At 38.9% G+C, this 20,380-nt stretch overlaps 1 protein-coding gene across 3 annotated transcripts in view; it reads left to right on the top strand.

Moving 5' to 3' along the window:
• SMCHD1 (structural maintenance of chromosomes flexible hinge domain containing 1) overlaps window positions 1–20,380 on the top strand; it is a 123,030-nt gene that overhangs the window by 31,850 nt on the left and 70,800 nt on the right. For all 3 annotated transcript variants that reach the window (XM_072998827.2, XM_072998825.2, XM_072998828.2), the window contains exons 8-20: window positions 306–472; window positions 2,122–2,215; window positions 3,973–4,183; window positions 4,403–4,529; window positions 4,613–4,796; window positions 5,637–5,834; window positions 11,488–11,601; window positions 13,999–14,105; window positions 15,754–15,836; window positions 16,298–16,411; window positions 18,556–18,633; window positions 18,727–18,846; window positions 19,542–19,686. In XM_072998827.2, the coding sequence (XP_072854928.2) occupies window positions 306–472; window positions 2,122–2,215; window positions 3,973–4,183; window positions 4,403–4,529; window positions 4,613–4,796; window positions 5,637–5,834; window positions 11,488–11,601; window positions 13,999–14,105; window positions 15,754–15,836; window positions 16,298–16,411; window positions 18,556–18,633; window positions 18,727–18,846; window positions 19,542–19,686 (1,742 nt within the window). The remainder of the gene's footprint in view (window positions 1–305; window positions 473–2,121; window positions 2,216–3,972; window positions 4,184–4,402; window positions 4,530–4,612; window positions 4,797–5,636; window positions 5,835–11,487; window positions 11,602–13,998; window positions 14,106–15,753; window positions 15,837–16,297; window positions 16,412–18,555; window positions 18,634–18,726; window positions 18,847–19,541; window positions 19,687–20,380) is intronic.

The following is a 20,380-nucleotide window of genomic DNA, read 5'->3' as shown; positions in this document are numbered from 1 at the left end:
GCTATTAAGTTTATGGTCATGCTTTGTGTTCCTTTAGATCAGGGGTCTCCAAACTTTTCAGTGAGGGCCACGTAATACATTTTCCATATTTTCAAGGGCTGAAGGAACATTTACGCACGTGCATATGCACATGTGGCTGTATGCCCACACTCCCACTCGCCCGCCCACATGCACTCCCACATGCACACACACTCACCCGCCCACACACCTGTACGGCCCTAATATTATATTCTTTTCTGAGAAAAATTAACTATTATTATTTCTTATCAGATGTCTTAATTTTGTTTCTACATCATTTCTCACAGCCATGTGACTCTTCCCATATTGTTAATGATGATGAACGATTCCTACACAATCTTATTATGGAAGAGAAAGACAAAAAATGTTTCACTACAGTAATTATCACTGGAGTACAACCACAACATATGCACTATTTGAAAAACAATTTTCACCTGTGGACAAGACAATTAACGTGAGTTGGTCATTTAAATTGTTTCTTATGTTCAAATGCTGTTGACTGATGCTGTCTTTCTAAAAAACTAATTAATTTCCAAAAACATGGAAGTTGCTCCAGATATGGTATTATATTAGAAGCTGAAGGAAAGATTGCAGTATTACTAGCAACTGGAGGATGGTTTCTATATACAGTGGTGCCCCGCATAGCGACATTAATCCGTTACGGATGAATCGTCGCTATCCGGAAACATCGCAATGCAGGAGGGAAAACCCCATAGAAACACATTAAACTTCATTTAATGCGTTCCTATGGGGTGAAAACTCACCATTATGCAAAGATCCTCCATAGCGCTGCCATTTTCGCCGCCTTGGTAAGCAAGGGCAGCGCGAAAATGGTTGGGGCGGCCATTTTGGAACCGCCGATCAGCTGTGTGAAAATGGGGCCTTTGGGAGGACCGTCCTCCCAAAGCCCCCATTTTCACACAGCCGGCCGAAGCGCTTCGGAACGACGGCTTGGGAGCCCTCTCCCGTGGCCACTCCAAAGCGCCCGCAGGGGGCCTATGGGGAAAAATCGCAAAGTGATTTTTCCCCATAGGGAATATCACAATGTGATCGCTTTTGCGATCGCAAAAAACAAATCACTATGCGGATTCATCGTTAAATGGGGCACTCGTTATGCGAGGCACCACTGTACTTACATTCAATCAGTGTTTTTGGAGTTACAGTATTAGGTGGACTAAGGTTACCTACTTCCATTTTTTCCCTATAGAGGTTGACGGTGTTAAATACTTTCTTACCCTGGTAAATGTCAATAATTATCCACTCTCAGCCTCAACTAATATACAAATATGTAAGAAAGCTTCAGTTGAAATAAGCAACAAGGATGGGATAATTGTCGCGTTGCACCCAGGAACTGACTTTGTGATTGCAACCTGAATTTTCCATAACTATAGATATATACCATATTTTTCTGTGTATAAGATGCCCCCATGTATAAGACCCCCCCTTTTCTAACCCAAATTAAGAAATCTAAATGGGGCTTAACAAGTGTAGGGGGGAAGGGATTAAAGCACTGCAGGATCATTTTGATCCCTGCTTTCTCCCTTCATGCTAAGCTCCACGAGGCTTAGCAAAAGGAAGGGGAAAGGGATCAAAGCAGTCTTGCCACTGCATGATTGTTTTGATTCCTTTTCCCTTTATACAGTCATGGGATTGCATTGATCCTTTCCCCCCTCCTTTTGCTAAGCCCCATGGGACTTAGTAAGCAGAGGGGAAAGCAGAGACCAAAGCCATCCTGTAGCGCTCTGATCCCTGCTTTCCTTTTGCTAAGGCTTAGCAAGTGGAGAGGAAAGCAGGGATCAAAGCTGTGCAGGATCACTTTGATCCCTGCTTTCCCCTCCACTTGTGTTTGTTCTCTCCTCAGCTTACTTCCATGTATAAGACGGCCCTCAATTTTTAGTCTAAAAGACAAAAGTATAGTCTTATACACGGAAAAATACAGTATATACTAATGCAGAGTATGCTTAGCTCTTCTATAAGTGTCCAGGTTTCTAGTTATAAGACTTTTGTGTTTTATCTTTAATGAAAACTAAAGTGACTTGCTTGAATATTTAGGGTGGCACATTGAGATTTTGCAATATATTTGAATTCATCTTTTTACTACAGACATATATATCATTATTATATCCATGGACCAAAAGGAAATGACACTAATTTGCCGGTGACAGAGACAAGACATTTTAACAATATTAATATTCAGGTAGGAACTATATAAATATCATTCTGAAGAAATATCAGGCTGGGCTTACATAATTCTATAATCGTAAGTGTAAGCAGTGGTATCTTGAAGAACTGGGATTCTTAATTGTCACTATGACTCATGCATGTGGGATTTTGCACTTGTACAGGCACATTTGGAACATTCTAGAGATGAATGGAGTTTCTGGTGGGAGCCCTGCCTGTCATGCACACTTAGAAGTATTTCTTACTGCTTTTTTAAGTTTCTGTTTTGTTTGTATGAATAACATTTGAAATGTTCTACCAGTCTTTTGTTTCTTAGACTTAGAATTGCTCTGAGTTATTTTTTTAATTCCCCCCCCCCCCCCGTTTCTTGCCTACCATTAACTCCTTATTATTTGTACTGTTACTGTTTTTATTCACCCAAAGTATGTATGGCATCTTAAGGTCTTTTCAAGAAATGTATCTGTAGTGGATCATTCAAGCATTTGAGACCAACTTCCATCAGTTCCAGGGACACTTGTCATGTTTCACTACTGTGGACAACCTTGACCTCTGTTATTTTTTTCACCTTCCTAGTAATTCAGTTGTTGATTTTGTCAACCACGGGATCAATTACTCCATCAATATCACTTGGTTCCAGCTATTCAAATGTTTCCTCTCTCAGTATTAATATACTCTGCCTGGGCTCAGACTCCTTTAATATCAGTTCTACCCTTGATGGCAAGAGCTTTGGTATTGGTTTCCACCACACTGATGACCATCTCACATACTTTACAGTTTACAACATTTGTGTCCTCCATCTCATCTACACTGCTAGCTGGAGCTTCCTTTCTGCATAGAAAGCTAGGGCGGAGATAAACTTATGATAGGTGCCTGTGAGATCAAACTTCCAGAATGGAAAATTATGAGATTTGTAGTCCAAAAAGTCTGAAAATCGCATGACTAGTGTTTACCATCATCCACTTGAACTAACACTGAATTTGAAACAGCTCCTCCTTAAAGATTGTTTCATCTACTTGACCTTCTAAAGTTCTTTCAGTAAGTACAGATTATATCCTGCAGTTAAGTATAGATTCTCAGTTTCCTGTCTGTGAGTCACAGAGACCATGAAGAAGAATAGATTGCTTACTATAGTTCTTCAAGTAGTCCTCTATGAACACATTACCCTCCCATCTTTGATGTGTTTTCCTAAGTAGCAGACTCAGAACTGAGAGAAAAAGCTAAAAATACACCACTGAGCATGCACTAGGATTTGGAGTTCCTGCTGAAAGCTTTGCTCAGCTGTGGAATCTTGTGAATGTGGCTCTGTACACCCATGATATTATTCCAGGTGTTTTTCCTCATAGGTGACCACTCAAAGAAATTCAGTTATGAGTAAGATACATGCTTGCTTCACTGTGCTGTATCTTTTAAGACTCCTCAAAAACCTCATCTGAGGGTTGAGAAATATATGGTTTTATCTTTTATAGACTTGGTGGGGTTTTTTAATGACCTGTCGCCATTATAACTTTTATTTAATGGGTGATATACATAATGGCTCTTGAACTTCTGCTAAAATAAAGAAAGTGTAACTAAGCAGAATTCTACTAATGCAGAGTACCTTTGTATCCATCCTATTGAATATGATGCAGTATATTTTTATTTTGAAGACATATATGTGGCATTTCAAAAGACATAGAAATATTTAATCAAACATGTTAAGATCTTTATAGACTGTTGAGAACTATGAAAAGAAAAGGCATTAATAGGAGGGGGAAACTATTTTATTTGTTTTAGATTTCAATGTTTGAAAAGGGGAAGGCACCTAAGATTGTGAATCTTAGAGAAATCAAAGATGACATGCAGACTTTATATATAAACACTGCAGCAGACAGTTTTGAGTTCAAGGCTCATGTTGAAGGAGATGGCGTGGTGGAAGGCGTTATACGTTATCATCCTTTCTTGTATGACAGAGAAACCTACCCCGATGATCCTTGTTTTCCTTCAAGTAAGTTCCAGTTATTAGCATACTAATGTTTACATGATCATAAGGATAGGAATTATTGACATAATGGAAATACAACATGTGTAATTTTAACAGGTAGTCAACATTAATAGGAATAATTCTTAAATACATAAATAGTATGTTTTTAAAGTGTTCTAATTTGGAGTGAATATTTTTTCCATTTGCATTCCATCGTAACTTGACATTGTTTTTTGAATTCAGAATTAAAAGCTGATGACGATGAAGATGATGATGATTGCTATATAATAGAAAAGGGAGCCAGAGGGAAAAGACCTATTTTTGAATGTTTTTGGAATGGAAGGCTAATACCATACACAAACGTGGAAGAGTAAGATTTTACATGTCATATAATTTATTCATTTGCCTTTTCATTATTTTGTATATTTCTAAATGTTGTAATTTTCTCCAAAGGTTTGAATGGTGTGCTCTTCCAAAGAAGAGAGGCATTACTCCAATTGAATGTTACAGCAGAATTTCTGGTGCATTATTTACAAATGATAAATTTCAAGTTAGCACAAATAAGCTGACTTTCATAGATTTGGAAATAAGGTTAAAAGACAAAAATACACTTTTTACAAGAATTGTCAATGGACAGGTAATAATATGTTTTTATTTCCGTCTTGAAATTCAGTAAATAAATGTAGAAATCATTAGGTGCTATTTTCATTGTTTTTCTTAAAAATACATTGATTTCTGTTTTGCTGTTCATTTTTATTGTGTTATATATGATGTGACAGTGTAAAAAAATCTGAAGGGATCTTTTGCAGATGACTGTCACTTGATCTTTGGGTTCTTGTGGATTTGCCTGGCTGCAGTGACAGTGTAGGGTCACATCTTCTTTTAATTTCCCAGTGTAATAAAGCTGAATATTCAGGCCCCCTGTTGAGCAAGTGTAGACCATGTTTGCAATACCCAAATTTCTGATTAAACAAAGAGATTCTAAATATCTTTTTAATAAACAAGAAAATTAAGTTGCAAGAATGTCTAGAATCTTTCCTGTCATCAGTGTCAACCTGGCTGGTTAGCAGTTGCGCAACTCTGTATTTTCCCTTCCTTTTTTAAGGTGGGTACAGGGTCTATTTCCCTCCAGCATCCAGGAATCTCAGTCTTCATGAATTGCTGGAGAACATAACAGAGGTTCTCAGATTTAGCATGCTTCAAGGCAGTTATTCTGGCCTCGAAGACTTAGATTTCATTGACAGTAGCTAGGTGTTCCCATACTGTCTCTTTAACTATCATGAGTGGCAGCATCCCCACTGTCTCCTTTATTAAATCTCTGTTAGAAGTTTTACGCTGGTGCAATGTTTTACTCTGCCAGCATCCAATAAGATCCTGGCCCTGTACAAAAATAATATTTGTGCATAGATGAACCTTCAGGCAATTATAAATGCGGAACTATATTGAATTTATAATCCATTTACAAAACTCTTCACAGGAACAGAGAATGAAAATTGACAGAGAATTTGCATTGTGGCTCAAGGACTGCCATGAAAAATATGACAAACAGATAAAATTTATGGAGTTCAAAGAAATAGTTACACGTCCTGATGTGACCTCTAAGAGAATGCAGAGTCCTTGGGCTGTATATTTGGCAATAGAGTGGGATGGAAAAACATATAAAGCTGGACAGTTGGTAAGTTGATCACTTGTTGAAAACATAAGACACTTTTAAGACAATGCATATTTATTAGACAGTATTGTACTAAAGGAGGAGAAGCTGAATAAAATTACATTTTGTCATATAATAAGATGTTAGCTAGATGACATGGTGGCGCTGCAGGTTAAACCGCAAAGCCTCTGGGCTACAAGGTCGAAAGACGAGCAGTTCGAATTCACGCCTAAACACGGGCACAAGATATTTTTTTAAATGGAACCAAATGGTATAATGAAATATGGAATATAGCTTTAAATGATAAATTAACTTGTAATCTAAAGGTTAAGAAAGGAGAGTTGAAAAAGAATATTTTTTATCAAATATGGGACAGATTCTTGGAATATATATTAACAAGAGGAAAGGGGAAAGCTCCAAATCAAGAATCAATGCAGTTCTGGAGAAGAGAATAATAGAAGAAGAAGAATATAGATGGAGGAAGAAAATTATTGCAAGAGGTCCCATCTACGGTGGTGGGGAAGACAGTTATATTGTATTTTAATTTATGTATTTTATGTTTATGTTTTAGTTAATTAAAAAAAATAAAAAAATGGAACCAAAGAAGAAAAAGAGAATGAAGGATTGCAAGCCAAGGGACACACGTATACAGTCTGTGCAAAATGCATCAGCATACACTCACATGTACTGTTATAAGCACACGTGAAGCAATAAGGATTTAGACCATCATTTTCACAATGTTTTAAAGCTCCATACAAATTGTCCCATCAGTTGTTTCCTCACACCTCTGCCAACCACCATTCTTATAGCCAAAGGAGATGCAAGTCTGCCTACAAGGCAAAGTCTGCAGTTATGATCAAATGTTGTCTTTGATTCATGCATTCCTCATCATTCCTTTGGGGACAGACCTCAGCTCTCTAAATTGTCTGCTTCTTAATCAGATTTGAATTCAAGGTGCAACGATTCAGTCTTTTCACTGCCTTTCAAGTGTTCATCAAGCTTGTGGTGGTAGTAGAGGCACTTCTTTGCAAACATGGTATGATAGTATGACTGGCTGGTGAAACAGTGTTGCAGCATAGCCAAAACTACACATTAGCCCCTTTGTGTCAAAGTCTAGAAGTTAGTGCAAGGAAGTGTCATCTTATATCAGTTCTAGTTATCAATGTTATAGATGACTGTCCAAGTGCTCAGTTTGCTGGGGCCATCCTATCTGTACTGAAAGCAGTAAGCTTACAGAGCAAAATTTAAATGCTTCCAGAGTGGAAATGCAACAAAAATAGTTTGGTCCTAATTCAAAATGGTCCTACAGTGGTGCCCCACATAACGGGCGCCCCGTTTAACGACGAATCCGCATAGCAGTGTGTTTTTTGCGCTCGTTTTTGCGATTGCATTGCGATGATTTAGATGGCAAAAAATCGCTTTGCGATGATCGGTAAGCTGTTTCACTTACCGATTTTCGCATAGCGATGTTTTTTAAACAGCTGATCGGCGGTTCCAAAATGGCCGCCAGGTAAAAGAAATGGCCGCTCGCTATGTTTTCGTGCCCATTCCTTGCTTACTGGGCAGCGAAAATGGCAGCCGTATGGAGGATTTTTGCATAACGGTGAGTTTTTTGCCCATAGGAACACATTAAACGTGTTTTAATGCATTCCTATGGGCTTTTATGTTCCGTACAGCGACGATTCCACATAGCAGTGATTTTTCCGGAACGGATTATCATTGCTATGCGGGGCACCACTGTAATTGAAATGCAACTGCCCTGATTATCAGAGATTTATAATGACTCTCATTAGCATGTATTATTCCCCAACCACAGCAACATACTTCAAACACAATAAAAAGGCCAACACTCTCAGCAGAAGGTCTACTATTTCTGCTACTTGACAAAAGTGATGCCTGCATTCTCAGATGGAACAATATTGCAGTATTCTGGTGACATGGTGTAGCCCTGGCAACCATGGTGCTGCTGTCCAATCAGGAAGTTTTCTGACTTTCACTCATGCCAAACCTAATGACTTTGGCAGACAGAGACTCTGCTCATTACAGCTAATAGCATGGAAAATCAAGCCGTGTTATTACGTTCTTGTTTGGTCCAAGCCTCATGAAAACTAAACACACCTCAGTCATATGAAAAAAGATAGTCATTCAGTTCCTTCTTAATAAAACCGGTGATGTGGCTAATTGTACAGCTATGTAAGAATTTCTAACATTAAGGAAGACAGTAGATTGAGCTGAGATGTCCAGTGCATCATCTTGTCCGGCGACAAGGTTAACTTGCTTTCAACCTGTGATGTCCAATAAGGTGGACTGGGTGCTTGCGTGATGTCGTGCCTCCACCTCCTCTTTAGACCCTTGTCCGGCCTGGCTCATCAGCCAAGCCGGTAATAATGACCACTGCAATCATTAATGGGTCTCTCCAGGAGGGCATGGTTCCCCCTACCTTCAAGGAGACACTCATTAGGCCCATTCGAAAGAAACCTATTTTGGCGCCAGATGAAATTGGGTATTATAGGCCCATCGCCAATGTTTCTTTCTTGAGTAAAGTGGTTGAGAGGGTGGTGGCTGATCAGCTCCAGGCCCTCCTGGCAGAAACTGATGCCCTTGATCCATTCCACTTGGCCTTCAGGCTGCGTCAGGGTACGCAAGCAGCATTGGTTACCCTTGTTGGTCCTCCTCGATATCTCAGTGGCCTTTGATACCGTCAACCATGGTAAGCCTCCTGGAGCAACTCTCCAAGTTTGAGATAGGTGGCCTCACTTTGTCGTGGCTCCGTTCCTTCTTGGATGACCATCCCCAGAAAGTGCAGCTTGGTGAGATGACTTCTACCCTGTGGGTCCTCAATTGTGGAGTTCCGCAGGGGTTAATCATCTTGCCAATGCTATTTAATATCTATAAGAGGCCGCTGGGCGTGGTCATCCAGAGTTGTGGGCTTGGTGCCATCAGTACGCTGATGACACCCAGCTCTACCTCTCCTTTTTTTTCAACTGCAGTGGATGCTGTTCTGACCCTTGAAAGCTGCTTGGGGACTGTTCTGGAGTGGACAATGGCAAATGGACTGAAGTTGAATCGGAACAAGACGGATATCTTCGAACATATGGGCATCCCTGGTGTCAGTGGGTTAGGAAACTCCCTCTCCTTTAGGGGAGTGACTCTTCCTACGGAAAGTGAGGTTCGCAGCTTGGGCATCTGCCTGGACCCAGATCTCACCATGAAAACCCAGATAGCATCTGTGGTCTGGGCAGCCCATTTCCATCTTTGGAGGATTGCCCAGCTGCATCCCTATCTAGACGTGGGGGCACTGACGACACTGATTCTTGCCCTCGTAATCTCAAGAACAGACTACAGTGCTTTCTGTGTGGGGCTACCCTTGAGGCTGATGCAGATACTCCAACTGGTCCAAAATTCGGTGGCCAGGTTAATAACTGGGGTGAAGAAATCCCAGCACCTTTCCCCCACTCTAGCTGCCCTTCATTGGCTACTGATTCATTTCTGCATCAGTTTCAAAGTTATGATGATAACATTTAAAAACCTAAATGGTTTAGGACCTTAGTATCTATCAGAACGCCTCCTCCCATCCAGATCTGTCTGTAATACCTGTTCTTCACAGGCAGGGCGGTTGAGGGCCTTGACCCCGAGTGAGACCAGGAGGGAAAGAACAAGAAAGGGAGCCTCCCTTTTACCATATTTTTGCCATCCTTTTCATCATCCTTTTACCATCTTCACTGCCATCTGTTTTAATTTATCTTGCTGGTTATTATATTTGTTTGAATGTATGTATTATTTTATTTCTTTTATCATGTCTCGATATTGCGCTGTTTATTTTGTTGTTAGCCGCCCAATGTGGCCTGGTTCCCAGATGGTGCGGGGTATGTATAAATAAATAAATAAATACATACATAAATACATAAATTCATAAATACATAAATTCATAAATACATAAATACATAAATACATAAATAAATAAAGGTTTTACACTGTCCTCAGCTAAGATCTGTTTAGTGGCTATATAAGTTCATATGCCTCTCAATCTATTTACTTTCAGGTTCATGAACTATCAGTTGAAATGATTCCTAGTGGCCTCAAACAATTTTTTTATGAATTACAGCTATTGTAACTGGCTAGAGTTTTTGGTTGTTTTAACAAAGGTTTCAGCCAAACTGATTAACAACTACTGATTCTTACCTTCTTTTGAGGAAAGTCACCTTTCTGTTTGCTATTAGCTCTTTTAGAATAACCCATGAGCTCTATGTTCTATATTGCTTTACCTTACCTAGTTTTTCCTCAGGACGAGGTTGTTCTCTGGCCATTATGCTTTTTGCTAAGAGTGGTCTTTTTGTTCCACCTATCACATGATTTGTTCCTTCTTACCTTCATTGTCTGGCTTGGAAAAGATGATGACATGATCTTTGATGGGTCTCCTCATTTTACCTTTCAAGAACAGGATAATATAGACAGGCCTGGGGCTTCTTTGTACAGTGGTGCCTCGCATAGCGATCGCTCCGTTTTACGGCAAAATCGCATAGCGACACTGTTTTTGCGATGTTCCCTATGCACTATTTTCGCTTTGCGATGATTGCAGGGAAGCGATCATCGCGAAGCCCCCATTTTCGGCCAGCTGATCGGCGGTTTCGAAATGGCTGCCGGGTAAACAAAATGGCCATCCGCTGTTTTCAGGCACGGATTCCTCGCTTTAGAGGCACCGAAAATGGTGGCGCTATGGAGGATCTTCACTTAAAGGTGAGTTTTAAGCCCATAGGAACGCATTAATCACGTTTTAATGCGTTTCTGTGGGCTTTTTATTTTCGCTTAGCAATGTTATTGATTAGCAGCAATTTTTTCGGAACAAATTAACATTGCTAAGCAAGACACCACTGTATGTGATGGAATACCCAAAAAGTCAACCAGTTTTGGCTCATGATAGCTTTTGTGCATGCTTATACTAGTATCCATTGAGAAAACGTAGTCACATGATGCAGTTTTTACTTCAGTACATTGCTAACAAAAGACGTTTTTATCCTTACGCTTCATCCTTGGAGAAAAGTAGTGGAGAAAAGTAATCACACAAGGAGGAATTTTTAAGGATCAGTGGGAATTGAGCGAGTCCATAAGTTCTACTGAGCCAAATGGGCCTACTCTACCTGCAACACACTGTACTAAAGTAAGTTGCAACTAAAGTAGGTCCATTTGGATCAATGGAACTTATGGAGGAGTTGACTCACCAAATCCCCACTGATACAATATGACTATTCTAATGCAACGATATTAAGAAACAGAATTTCTACGTAAAATAGAGATACATTAATGAGCGTTTTGAACAAAACAGTACATAAAATTGGTTGGATATTCATGTAAATGAATATCCAACCAATATTCTTTGGTACCAATATTCTTTGGCTAAAATCTTCCTGATATTTTTACACTGACATATTGCAAGTGGCATAAATTTAATATGTGGGTTGTCACAAATAAGACATTAATGTAAGGAACTGTTGCAAACTGAGGCAAACAACAGCACATCTCCATGCTAACTTTTAAAACTCCAGCAGTTTGCCAATGAAATTTATTATGCTGCTTGTATTATGCCAACAGGTTTAACTAGTGAGATTTTGAGTTTTATAACACTACATTACATCTGTAAGTGCATTAAATAAATTCTGATTTCCTGTGTACATCTTAGGTGAAAACAACTAAAACAGCTCCAATATACCATGGAACCATAAGACATTTTTTTCTATATGGAGACCACGAGGGAGATGTATATGCTACAGGAGGAGATGTTCAGATAGCTTTGGTAAGTGAATAATTCATGCTTTGAACTAACCCACTGAAATATTCATGTCTAATTAGATTATATATAACAGTGTACCAAAATTGTATATGGATGCTGCATAAGTAAAATTTTATGGATTTCTTTCAGTGTTGGAAAATCACTGGGCCACTAAAATATCATTTAAATGTGAGTTTTGAGTCCTGTAGAACTTCTTACTAGGCTTGATACTACAGAGCAGGAGTGGCAAAAGAGTCCCAAAAATCATCCAGCCTAAATATTTAGGCTGTAGAAGCTATAGCTACAGCATTCCAAGCTGGAGAGTTAGAAACTTGAACAATCACCTTTCACTATGATAGTGGTGTCATATTTCATCTCAGGGAATGCAGAATCAATTTTCTGTTTTCATATTTGCAATTGAAGGTCTGCAAGTCATTTAGTGACTTCTCAGTTGATTTTTTATTTGCTATACGGTTCCTGTTATGGCTGTAAGTAGAGTGCTGAAAAACATGGTTCTCCATATCAAGAAAGCTGGAAAATAAAAATGCCTGGGGGGATAGAGGAGTTGGAATGGGATTTGTTTGCTTCTGCCACAGAACTACAGTGATATGGGGTATGACCTCCAGTGGGTTGCAGAGAAGAAGCCCTTCTAGAAATCCCTTTCTTACAAAGCTCTCCAACAAGACTATATACTGCTTGCTTTGATGAGATTATAGTGATAAAGGGTGCTTGTGGCACAGCCAAGGGAACCTTCATTTACCTTCATTTAAACATCAGTGTGGAAGGTGTTAATGTGTTATTTTTGTGATAATTGAGTCATTTGTCTAGTACCATCTATGTGTGTAGTATTTTATAAAGAATAGATATCTATCACACAGTAATGTCCAGTCTAAGATAAACAACAGAGGAATGGGGATATATATATATATAGCTTACTTGTTTAAGCACCTTGAAAGTTATTGTAGCGGGCCACTCTGAAGCCTCTGTCAACTCAGGCCTCCAGGAGTGCTCACTACTCTTTTTCAAACTGCTGCCACCAATCTATCCTTAATACTCAAAAAAGGACAAGTGTTTCTTTCAAAACAAAACTGTTGTTTATTGGTTTCACAAAATAAAAAGGGTGAATCACAGGTAGTAAATCAAGTTGTAAATCACGTTTTTCAATTACTAAATCACACAGACTTTTCCCTCACTGACTAGCTCTCACAAATCTATCTCACTCTCTCAAATAACTTCTCTCATCTTCCAAAACTCTCAAAAACTCCCTCACACATCACACACACACCTTATATAATCCAGCTCCTCCCCCTTCTGCACCACCCTCCGTCCTCTCATTGACTGATGTTCCCCTGCCCAGCTGTGACGGACAGGTGAGAGCAGAGCTGTTATGTTACAGTTATTATGGAGAGGGGTGGTTTGTTTTGATGCTCAATAAATTTTATTCGTTTACCATACTTCGTTATGTTCATATTTGACCTTGATCTGAAGAGATACAAATATACTGCGAAGGAGCTGTAGAGGAAAAGGAGAAAGAGCAGAGTGAGCTGTCCCCTCAACTAGAGATGCCTGAGAGGGAAGGAGAAATAGAGGCAGGGAAGATAATAGGAAATGAAGAGCTGAATGTAGAAGAGTAGAAAGAAAAGGAATCTAAGGCAGAGAGGGAAAAGGTTGAGAGTTGTCTGGTGGAAGAGAGAGAAGGAGAAAGAGGAGAGGAGTTAATTTTACCCATGTGGGAGGAGGAAACAGGAGAGGAAGGCGGGAGGAGACAATTCAGTATACCGATGACAGGAGAGAGGGAGGGATGAAGAGAAAAAGAATTGGAATATGATAGATAGAATAGAGGGTTGTTAGAGGACTTCCCTAATTTAAAGGTAGGAGGATTACTACCTGATCCGGATACATCTAAGGGGGAACATCGATGGATCCATTAGAATGGATGGTTGTTTTTTTTTCTGCGGGGACAAGGTCCCTCGAGGAAGGTGATTCATCCAGACACTTCCTTCAACCACCCACCGCCGGAGGGAGATTGGGCAAGACACCCTTGTTTTGGGACAATTTGTGCCGTCCAGAGTGCTCCGATGATGAAGCCCACCAATCAGGAATGATTTGGGCCAGTCCCTCTATGAATCCTGTAAGTTCCAAGACAGAATTGTTATCCCCACAGTATGGACAGTTACCAATATTAGTTTGTTTGAACCAGTAAAAGTTATTGTTGATTCACCTAATGTTAAACCAAATAAACCGGTTAATGTTCAAGAAGAGACTTAGTTGTCATTTCCTACCAAAAGAGAGGAACTGCTTCAAATCTTTAATGAGCCCAATCACATATACATAGAGGGCACACATGAGAGAATGAGAGTTCATGTTTCCTTTTTTTTTTTCCCTTTTCAAAAAGCAATAAACAGTTGGGTTTTTTTGCAGGAACCCCAGGCACTGTATGATGAAATAAAGGTTATTCCAATACACAAAATTGATCGCTCAGCATCCGACACAGCAGTGAAGAAGTACATTGAGGAAGAAATGGCCAGGTAAGCTTTTATAGACCAGTTAAAAGCTAATGTTAATTCAGTTACCTGCAGGCAGTTTGCTGACTTTAGAAGTACAGTGGTGCCTCACACAACGATGTTAATTGGTTCCAAAAAAATCAACGTTGTGTGAAACATCGTTCTGTGAAACACCATTTCTCATAGGAATGCACTGAAAACTGGTTAATCCGTTCCAATTGGAACGGATTGCCATCGTTCAGTGAAAATCCCCATAGGAAACATCGTTGAGTGAAACAATGTTTCCTATATTGGAATGTATTGAAGCCGACTCAATACATTTCAATGCCTTTGCGAAGTCCTTTTTCGCTCCTGTAAAAGTGTCTTACAATGTTTGGAAGCTGTTTTAAATGATTGCAATGGTTAGTCCACCTCCTGAAACCTATGCAAACTGATTTTGGTGTTGTTCTGACACTTTGTTAATTTATGATGATTTTTTGAATTTTCTCCATTGGAAACCATTGGATGGTCTGTCTAATGGTTTCCAATGGAAAAAACAAAAAATCATCATAAATTAATGAAGTGTCAGAACAATACCAAAATCAGTTTGCGTAGGTTTCAGGAGGTGGACTAACCATTGCAATCATTTAAAACAGCTTCCAAACATTGTAAGACACTTTTACAGGAGCGAAAAGGGAGATCGGGAAAGGGCTCTTTGATCTCCATTTGCCTTTTAAAGTTCTTCCCGACCTCCCTTTTCGCTCCTGTAAAAGTGTCTTACAATGTTTGGAAGCTGTTTTAAATGATTGCAATGGTTAGTCCACCTCCTGAAACCTATGCAAACTGATTTTGGTGTTGTTCTGACACTTCGTTAATTTATGATGATTTTTTGTTTTTTCCATTGGAAACCATTAGACAGACCATCCAATGGTTTCCAATGGAGAAAATTCAAAAAATCATCATAAATTAACGAAGTGTCAGAACAACACCAAAATCAGTTTGCATAGGTTTCAGGAGGTGGACTAACCGTTGCAATCATTTAAAACAGCGTCCAAACATTGTAAGACACTTTTACAGGAGCGAAAAGGGAGATCGTTGTGTGAAAATCCCCCATAGGAAACATCGCTGTGTGAGGCAGCAAATTTAACAGAAAAAGGCATCGTTGTGTGAATTCATCGTTGTGTGAGGCACTCGTTGTGCGAGGCACCACTGTAATGGAAAATATTAGATTGTCACTCAGATGAAATAGTTACAGTCACTTAAAGGTATGACTTTTAATTGATTAATCAATCAGTTAATTGATTATGTCTACACATATTGCACATGAATCTTCATTTTCACAGAGGGTGTACCTTGAATTTATTTCAGCTAGCACCATTTAAGAAGCAGTTCTTATTTAGCCGCCTAGAGTGGTCCTGACCCGGCCAGATAGGTGGGATATAAATGAAATAAAATAAAATAAAATAAAATAAAATAAAATTTGTCAGAATGAAAGGAGAATTCCTCGAAAGAGATGACATCTACCAGCTTCAGTCTTTAAAGCACTTACATTTTAAATAACTTTTTAAAAATTACTTGGTTCACCAGAGATCATGTTTTGTTTCATTGTAAGAATGTCAATGAATGAATACAATTGACTTACTAAAGTTTGCATTTCTGGGAACCTTACACAATTTTGATTTCTTTTTGTTAGACTCCCTGATGGATTGTCAGTAACGTGGCCTGAAGGGGATGAATTGTTACCAGATGACATCAAACATGCAGGATCCCCCATAGGTGAGTGTTAATTCAAGATACATTTAACTCTAAAGTCCTATTCAAGCATTATTCTATTTGCCCAAATATGCACACACAGGGAGAGATTCCATACCAAGTAGTTATTCCTCTGATATTGCAGGTGTCACAGTGTGCTTCTCCCTGATGACCATAGATGTCTGCAGAGGGTGGGTCTCCACAGAACCAGAATCACAGAATTCTGGATAACATGGAGACTTCCATGGTCCTTGTTGTAATTGCCAAGGCTTCCATTGTACAGATGTTTATTCTGTTATTTGGTGGGAGAGGCTATGTGATCTTAGGGAAGAGCTACTCAGCTCTGTCCTGCTGTCTGTTCACTAAAGCCTGAGCTGGGCTTTTGTATTGCTTCTTATAAATACTGGCTGATGGGATTGGAATTAGAAAATGTAGTAAATCTTCCATGTGTTTACAGTGTTACGGTGACTTTGTTTTTTTCATAGGAGCACTAAAAGTTGAAATACTGAATAAAAAAGGAGAAGCTATGCAAAAGCTTCCAGGTTCAAGACATGGAGGATCAAAGAAATTACTTGTGGAACTTAAAGTTATTCTGCACTGTAAGAACTCAAGTCTCTTTTTCCTGTAAAACTTTATTATTAATGTGCACTGAAATTGTGTAGACCCCAATTAAAAAAATACTCTAAAACATTTTGTTGCTAAAGTCACAGTATCTGGAGCTGATAATGGCCAAATATTATACATATAGTCAAGTAGGAAACCATGCTTCAATAGTTGCTCTGCTGTGGAAGGTTCTGGGTTTAACCCTTTGCACCTGCAATTCAAAGAAATATGATAGCAAAAGATGTGAAAAACTCTTGTTTGAGACCTTGAATAATTACTATCAGTCAGGCAGCTAAGAATCACTGAGTGTGATGGATAAGGTTGTGTAAATCTCTTGTCTTTAGTTTCTCTAAGGTGGAGTCACCATTAAATTACTTTGGCAATAACTGTAGAAGTTCTGTGTCATACAGCTTCTCTGAAATGGCTAAAACAAGAATTTCTGTCAGTACAATGGTTTCATCAAGCTGGAGCATTGCACCTTGTCTATAGTACCGATGTCTCCAATCCATGTTTTCCGAAGTCAGCCTTTTCTACAAGATATCTATCACTTGTTAGGTACTCAACCTCCAGAATATGGGCAAGAACAGATACCGACAGTGACACACAACTCAGCTGAGTCTAATTGGGCAAACTTTATCAGACATGAAGAACAGGCAAAATGGCACTAGCAAAAGACAATTTTTTGAGGAAAAGACTGGTGCAAAAATCAGCAAAATGAACTAAGAAGTGCTGAGGAGATCAGAGAAAGGCAGTCCTACTAACTTGACAGAGCAATGATACCAAAAAACTCTGCAGACTATTTAGGAGGAAATAGATAGCTGATGCCCCAGTTACTGATTTGGTGATCACTCTGAACATTTGTAGCATGTTTAGATTTCCATTTTGACAGTTAAAATTTGGCATGCACTATTTTGCGTTTGTGTAAGTTTTAACCTGTAAACCCAGAGTAGTACTTGCACTAATGGGACAGTATATCATTCAGTTAATTAAAGGTGAGATTGAGAGTCAGATTGCCATTTAGCAAATATATTAACTCAGAAATTCAAAAAGCTGGAGTAACTTCATCTGGTTACCTTGCTCAGAGAATTTTAACTACTTCTGAAGTGCCTGCTGATCTACCTACCCATCACCTTTTCATGTACCAGTTGTCCAATTTACACAGCCAGTTAAGTGTAACTCCCATGCTTCCTGGGCTAGGCCCTGCAGACCTTAGCACTATTGAGCCATTGTTCAGTTTTTTGGTGCTGAAGAAGTTTTAATTAATTAATTTAAAATATTTTTGCCTCATTTATCTCCTTTAAAAGGACCCAAGCTGGCTTGCATTATTAAAAGCAGGACAGGGAGTTTACAAATACTAGTCACTAAAGGCAGTCACTAAAGGAAAGCTTTCCTGAAGAGAAAAGTTTTTGCCTGCTTGCAGAAAGACAGTAAAGGTGAGACCAGCCTGGCCTTCTGTGGCAGGGAGTTCCAGAGTCTGGGAGCAGCAACTGAGAAGACTCTCCTGTGTACCCACCAAATGCACCTGTGAAGGTGGTGGAACCAAGAGAAGTGCCTCTCCTGATGACACTCGAGCAGGCTCATAAAGGGAGATGCAGTTCTTGAACTGGTTGTCTGTGTCAAAGGAAAGAATGTTGTTTGATCTAGAAATTTTATATCACAAATTTATACTAATGTTTCCTGCAAAGGATAACTTTTGCTAATTGTTGCAGAATTTATAAAAGATGTGGTAGAGTTCTTAGTAGCTGGGGAGGACTGTTGTTTCCCCAAGGGTCCATAATTCCACTTTCCATACCCACTATTGTGTTCTGCCATCTATGGCTGCAGTGACATAGCTAGCCTATCTAGGCATGTAGCTGGGATGAGTAAAAGAGTTGTCCCTGATCCAGCATAGTTCTTCTTGCCTTCTTACAGCATGGGTAACCATGGCAGAATCTGATTTCTCTAGATAGGGCTTTTAAAAATCTAATAGAAATGTAAATTTTAAAAAGCTGTTAAGATTTCTTCACCAGACTTATGAAGTCTTTAGTGTGTCATAAATTAGTCATGAATTGATATCTTTTATCATTTACTTGAATGCTTATGCTATTCGAGAGGTTCTGTCTCTATTTATATAATTGTTTAACTTTTTTTCTCCTTTAAGCTCCTAGTGGAAATAAGGAAATCATTTCTCATATCAGTCAGCATGGGGGTAAATGGCCTTTCTGGTTCAAAAAAATGGGTGAGTGCTTATGCTTTAAATCTATCCTACAATAGTATAATTGATCAATATTTTTATTATCTCATTTTACACCTTCTTTCTGATTATATGCAGAAAATATTAACGTACTTGGGCCTTACACATTGAAGCTTCAAGTGGTGTTGAATGAAAGCAATGCAGACACATATGCAGGAAGATCTCTTCCTTCTAAAATATATGAATTTAAAATAATAGGTAAGGTTAATTGTTATCCAAATATTCAGTGTCTGACTTTTTTGTTACATAATTTAGATTTGATGAATTCATTAAAATACATTTTTATTATTAATTGACTGTAACATTGAAAGCATTCCTGAAAATGTTAATTCATTCTAAAACAATGTTTATGATGCATTCAACATCCAAATGATAAGGTTTTGCTCCTTTTCCTTTATGCATTTGCAAAACATTATACATAACTTTTTTACTCTGATCAAATAGTAATATCTGTCCCAGTAAGTATGGTTTTTGTAAGCTAGTGTAACAGAATAATGAATGGAGGGATAATTAGTAGCAGAGGTAAAAATAGAACAATGGGAAGAGTTATAATCAGTTGGGAACGTCAGTGTGGAGGATCAGAGAAAACGTGTAGTTACCAAAGTGGTTACGTTGGATTTAGTAATCTAAAACATAAGTGTTTTAGATTACTGCCTGCTCTGGATATTCATGTTTCATATGTAAATATACGTTTAATGTTCCAACTCTGCATGGTGTGGCCTATGTAAAATATAAGGTGGGTATATCTTGTCCCATGGAATGGCTTTGACATAGACAGAAAATGATAAGTTTTATCATTAAAAGGAAGAGAATAAGAATAGTTGCAATCAAATCTCTAAATGATTTCATTGGAAAAATGTGTTTCTTATTAAAGATATTTTTTAATACCTCAGAGGGCAAGCCACAGAAATTTTCAATAGGTCTTTTGGATGCTCCATTTCGGGTTGGACTTCCATTCTGTATACCTCTAGATGTCCAAGATGAGTTCGGTAATTCTACTCACCTGCCAAATGATATTGTACCGGTCCTTGAAGCTAGGTAACTGTCATTTAAGTTTCTATTTTTAAAAAATAAAAAGGTTTTTTAAAATAGGAAGATTGAAATTTTGAAGCAAATGCTGTTTCCTATGCCAGTGCTGAAACATTGAGTCTGTAATGCATTGAAGGCTGTACAGATGGGAATGGGTGATTTTTAATTAATGAATTGGCTTATCTGTCTCTGTTGTCACAACATTAAGAAAATGGCTGTTAAATTCTTCCACGGTTCGTTGTTTGCATAATGGGGAAAAAAAGGACAGATAGTTGCTTAATTTGTTGTTAGTCATTAAGTCATGTCCGACTCTTCGTAACCCCATGGGCCAGAGCATGCCAGGCCCTCCTGTCTTCCACTGCCTCCCGGAGTTGGGTCAAATTCATGTTGGTAGCTTCGATGACACTATCCAACTATCTTGTCCTCTGTCATCCCCTTCTCCTCTTGCCTTCACACTTTCCTAACATCGGGATCTTTTCCAGGGAGTCTTCTCTTCTCATGAGATGGCCAAAGTATTGGAGCCTCAGCTTCAGGATCTGTCCTTCCAGTGAGCACTCGGGGTTGATATCCTTCAAAATGGATAGGTTTGTTCTCTTTGCAGTCCAGGGGACTCTCAAGAGTTCCTCCAGCACCACAGTTCAAAAACATCAATTCTTCGGCGGTCAGCCTTCTTTACGGTCCAACTCTCACTTCCATACATGGC

The sequence above is a fragment of the Pogona vitticeps genome, chromosome 4, assembly GCF_051106095.1.
Source record: "Pogona vitticeps strain Pit_001003342236 chromosome 4, PviZW2.1, whole genome shotgun sequence".
Classification (NCBI taxonomy): Eukaryota; Metazoa; Chordata; class Lepidosauria; order Squamata; family Agamidae; genus Pogona; species Pogona vitticeps.
The sequence above is the reverse complement of the archived record's forward strand: the minus strand, read 5'-3'. Positions and strand labels throughout refer to the sequence as shown.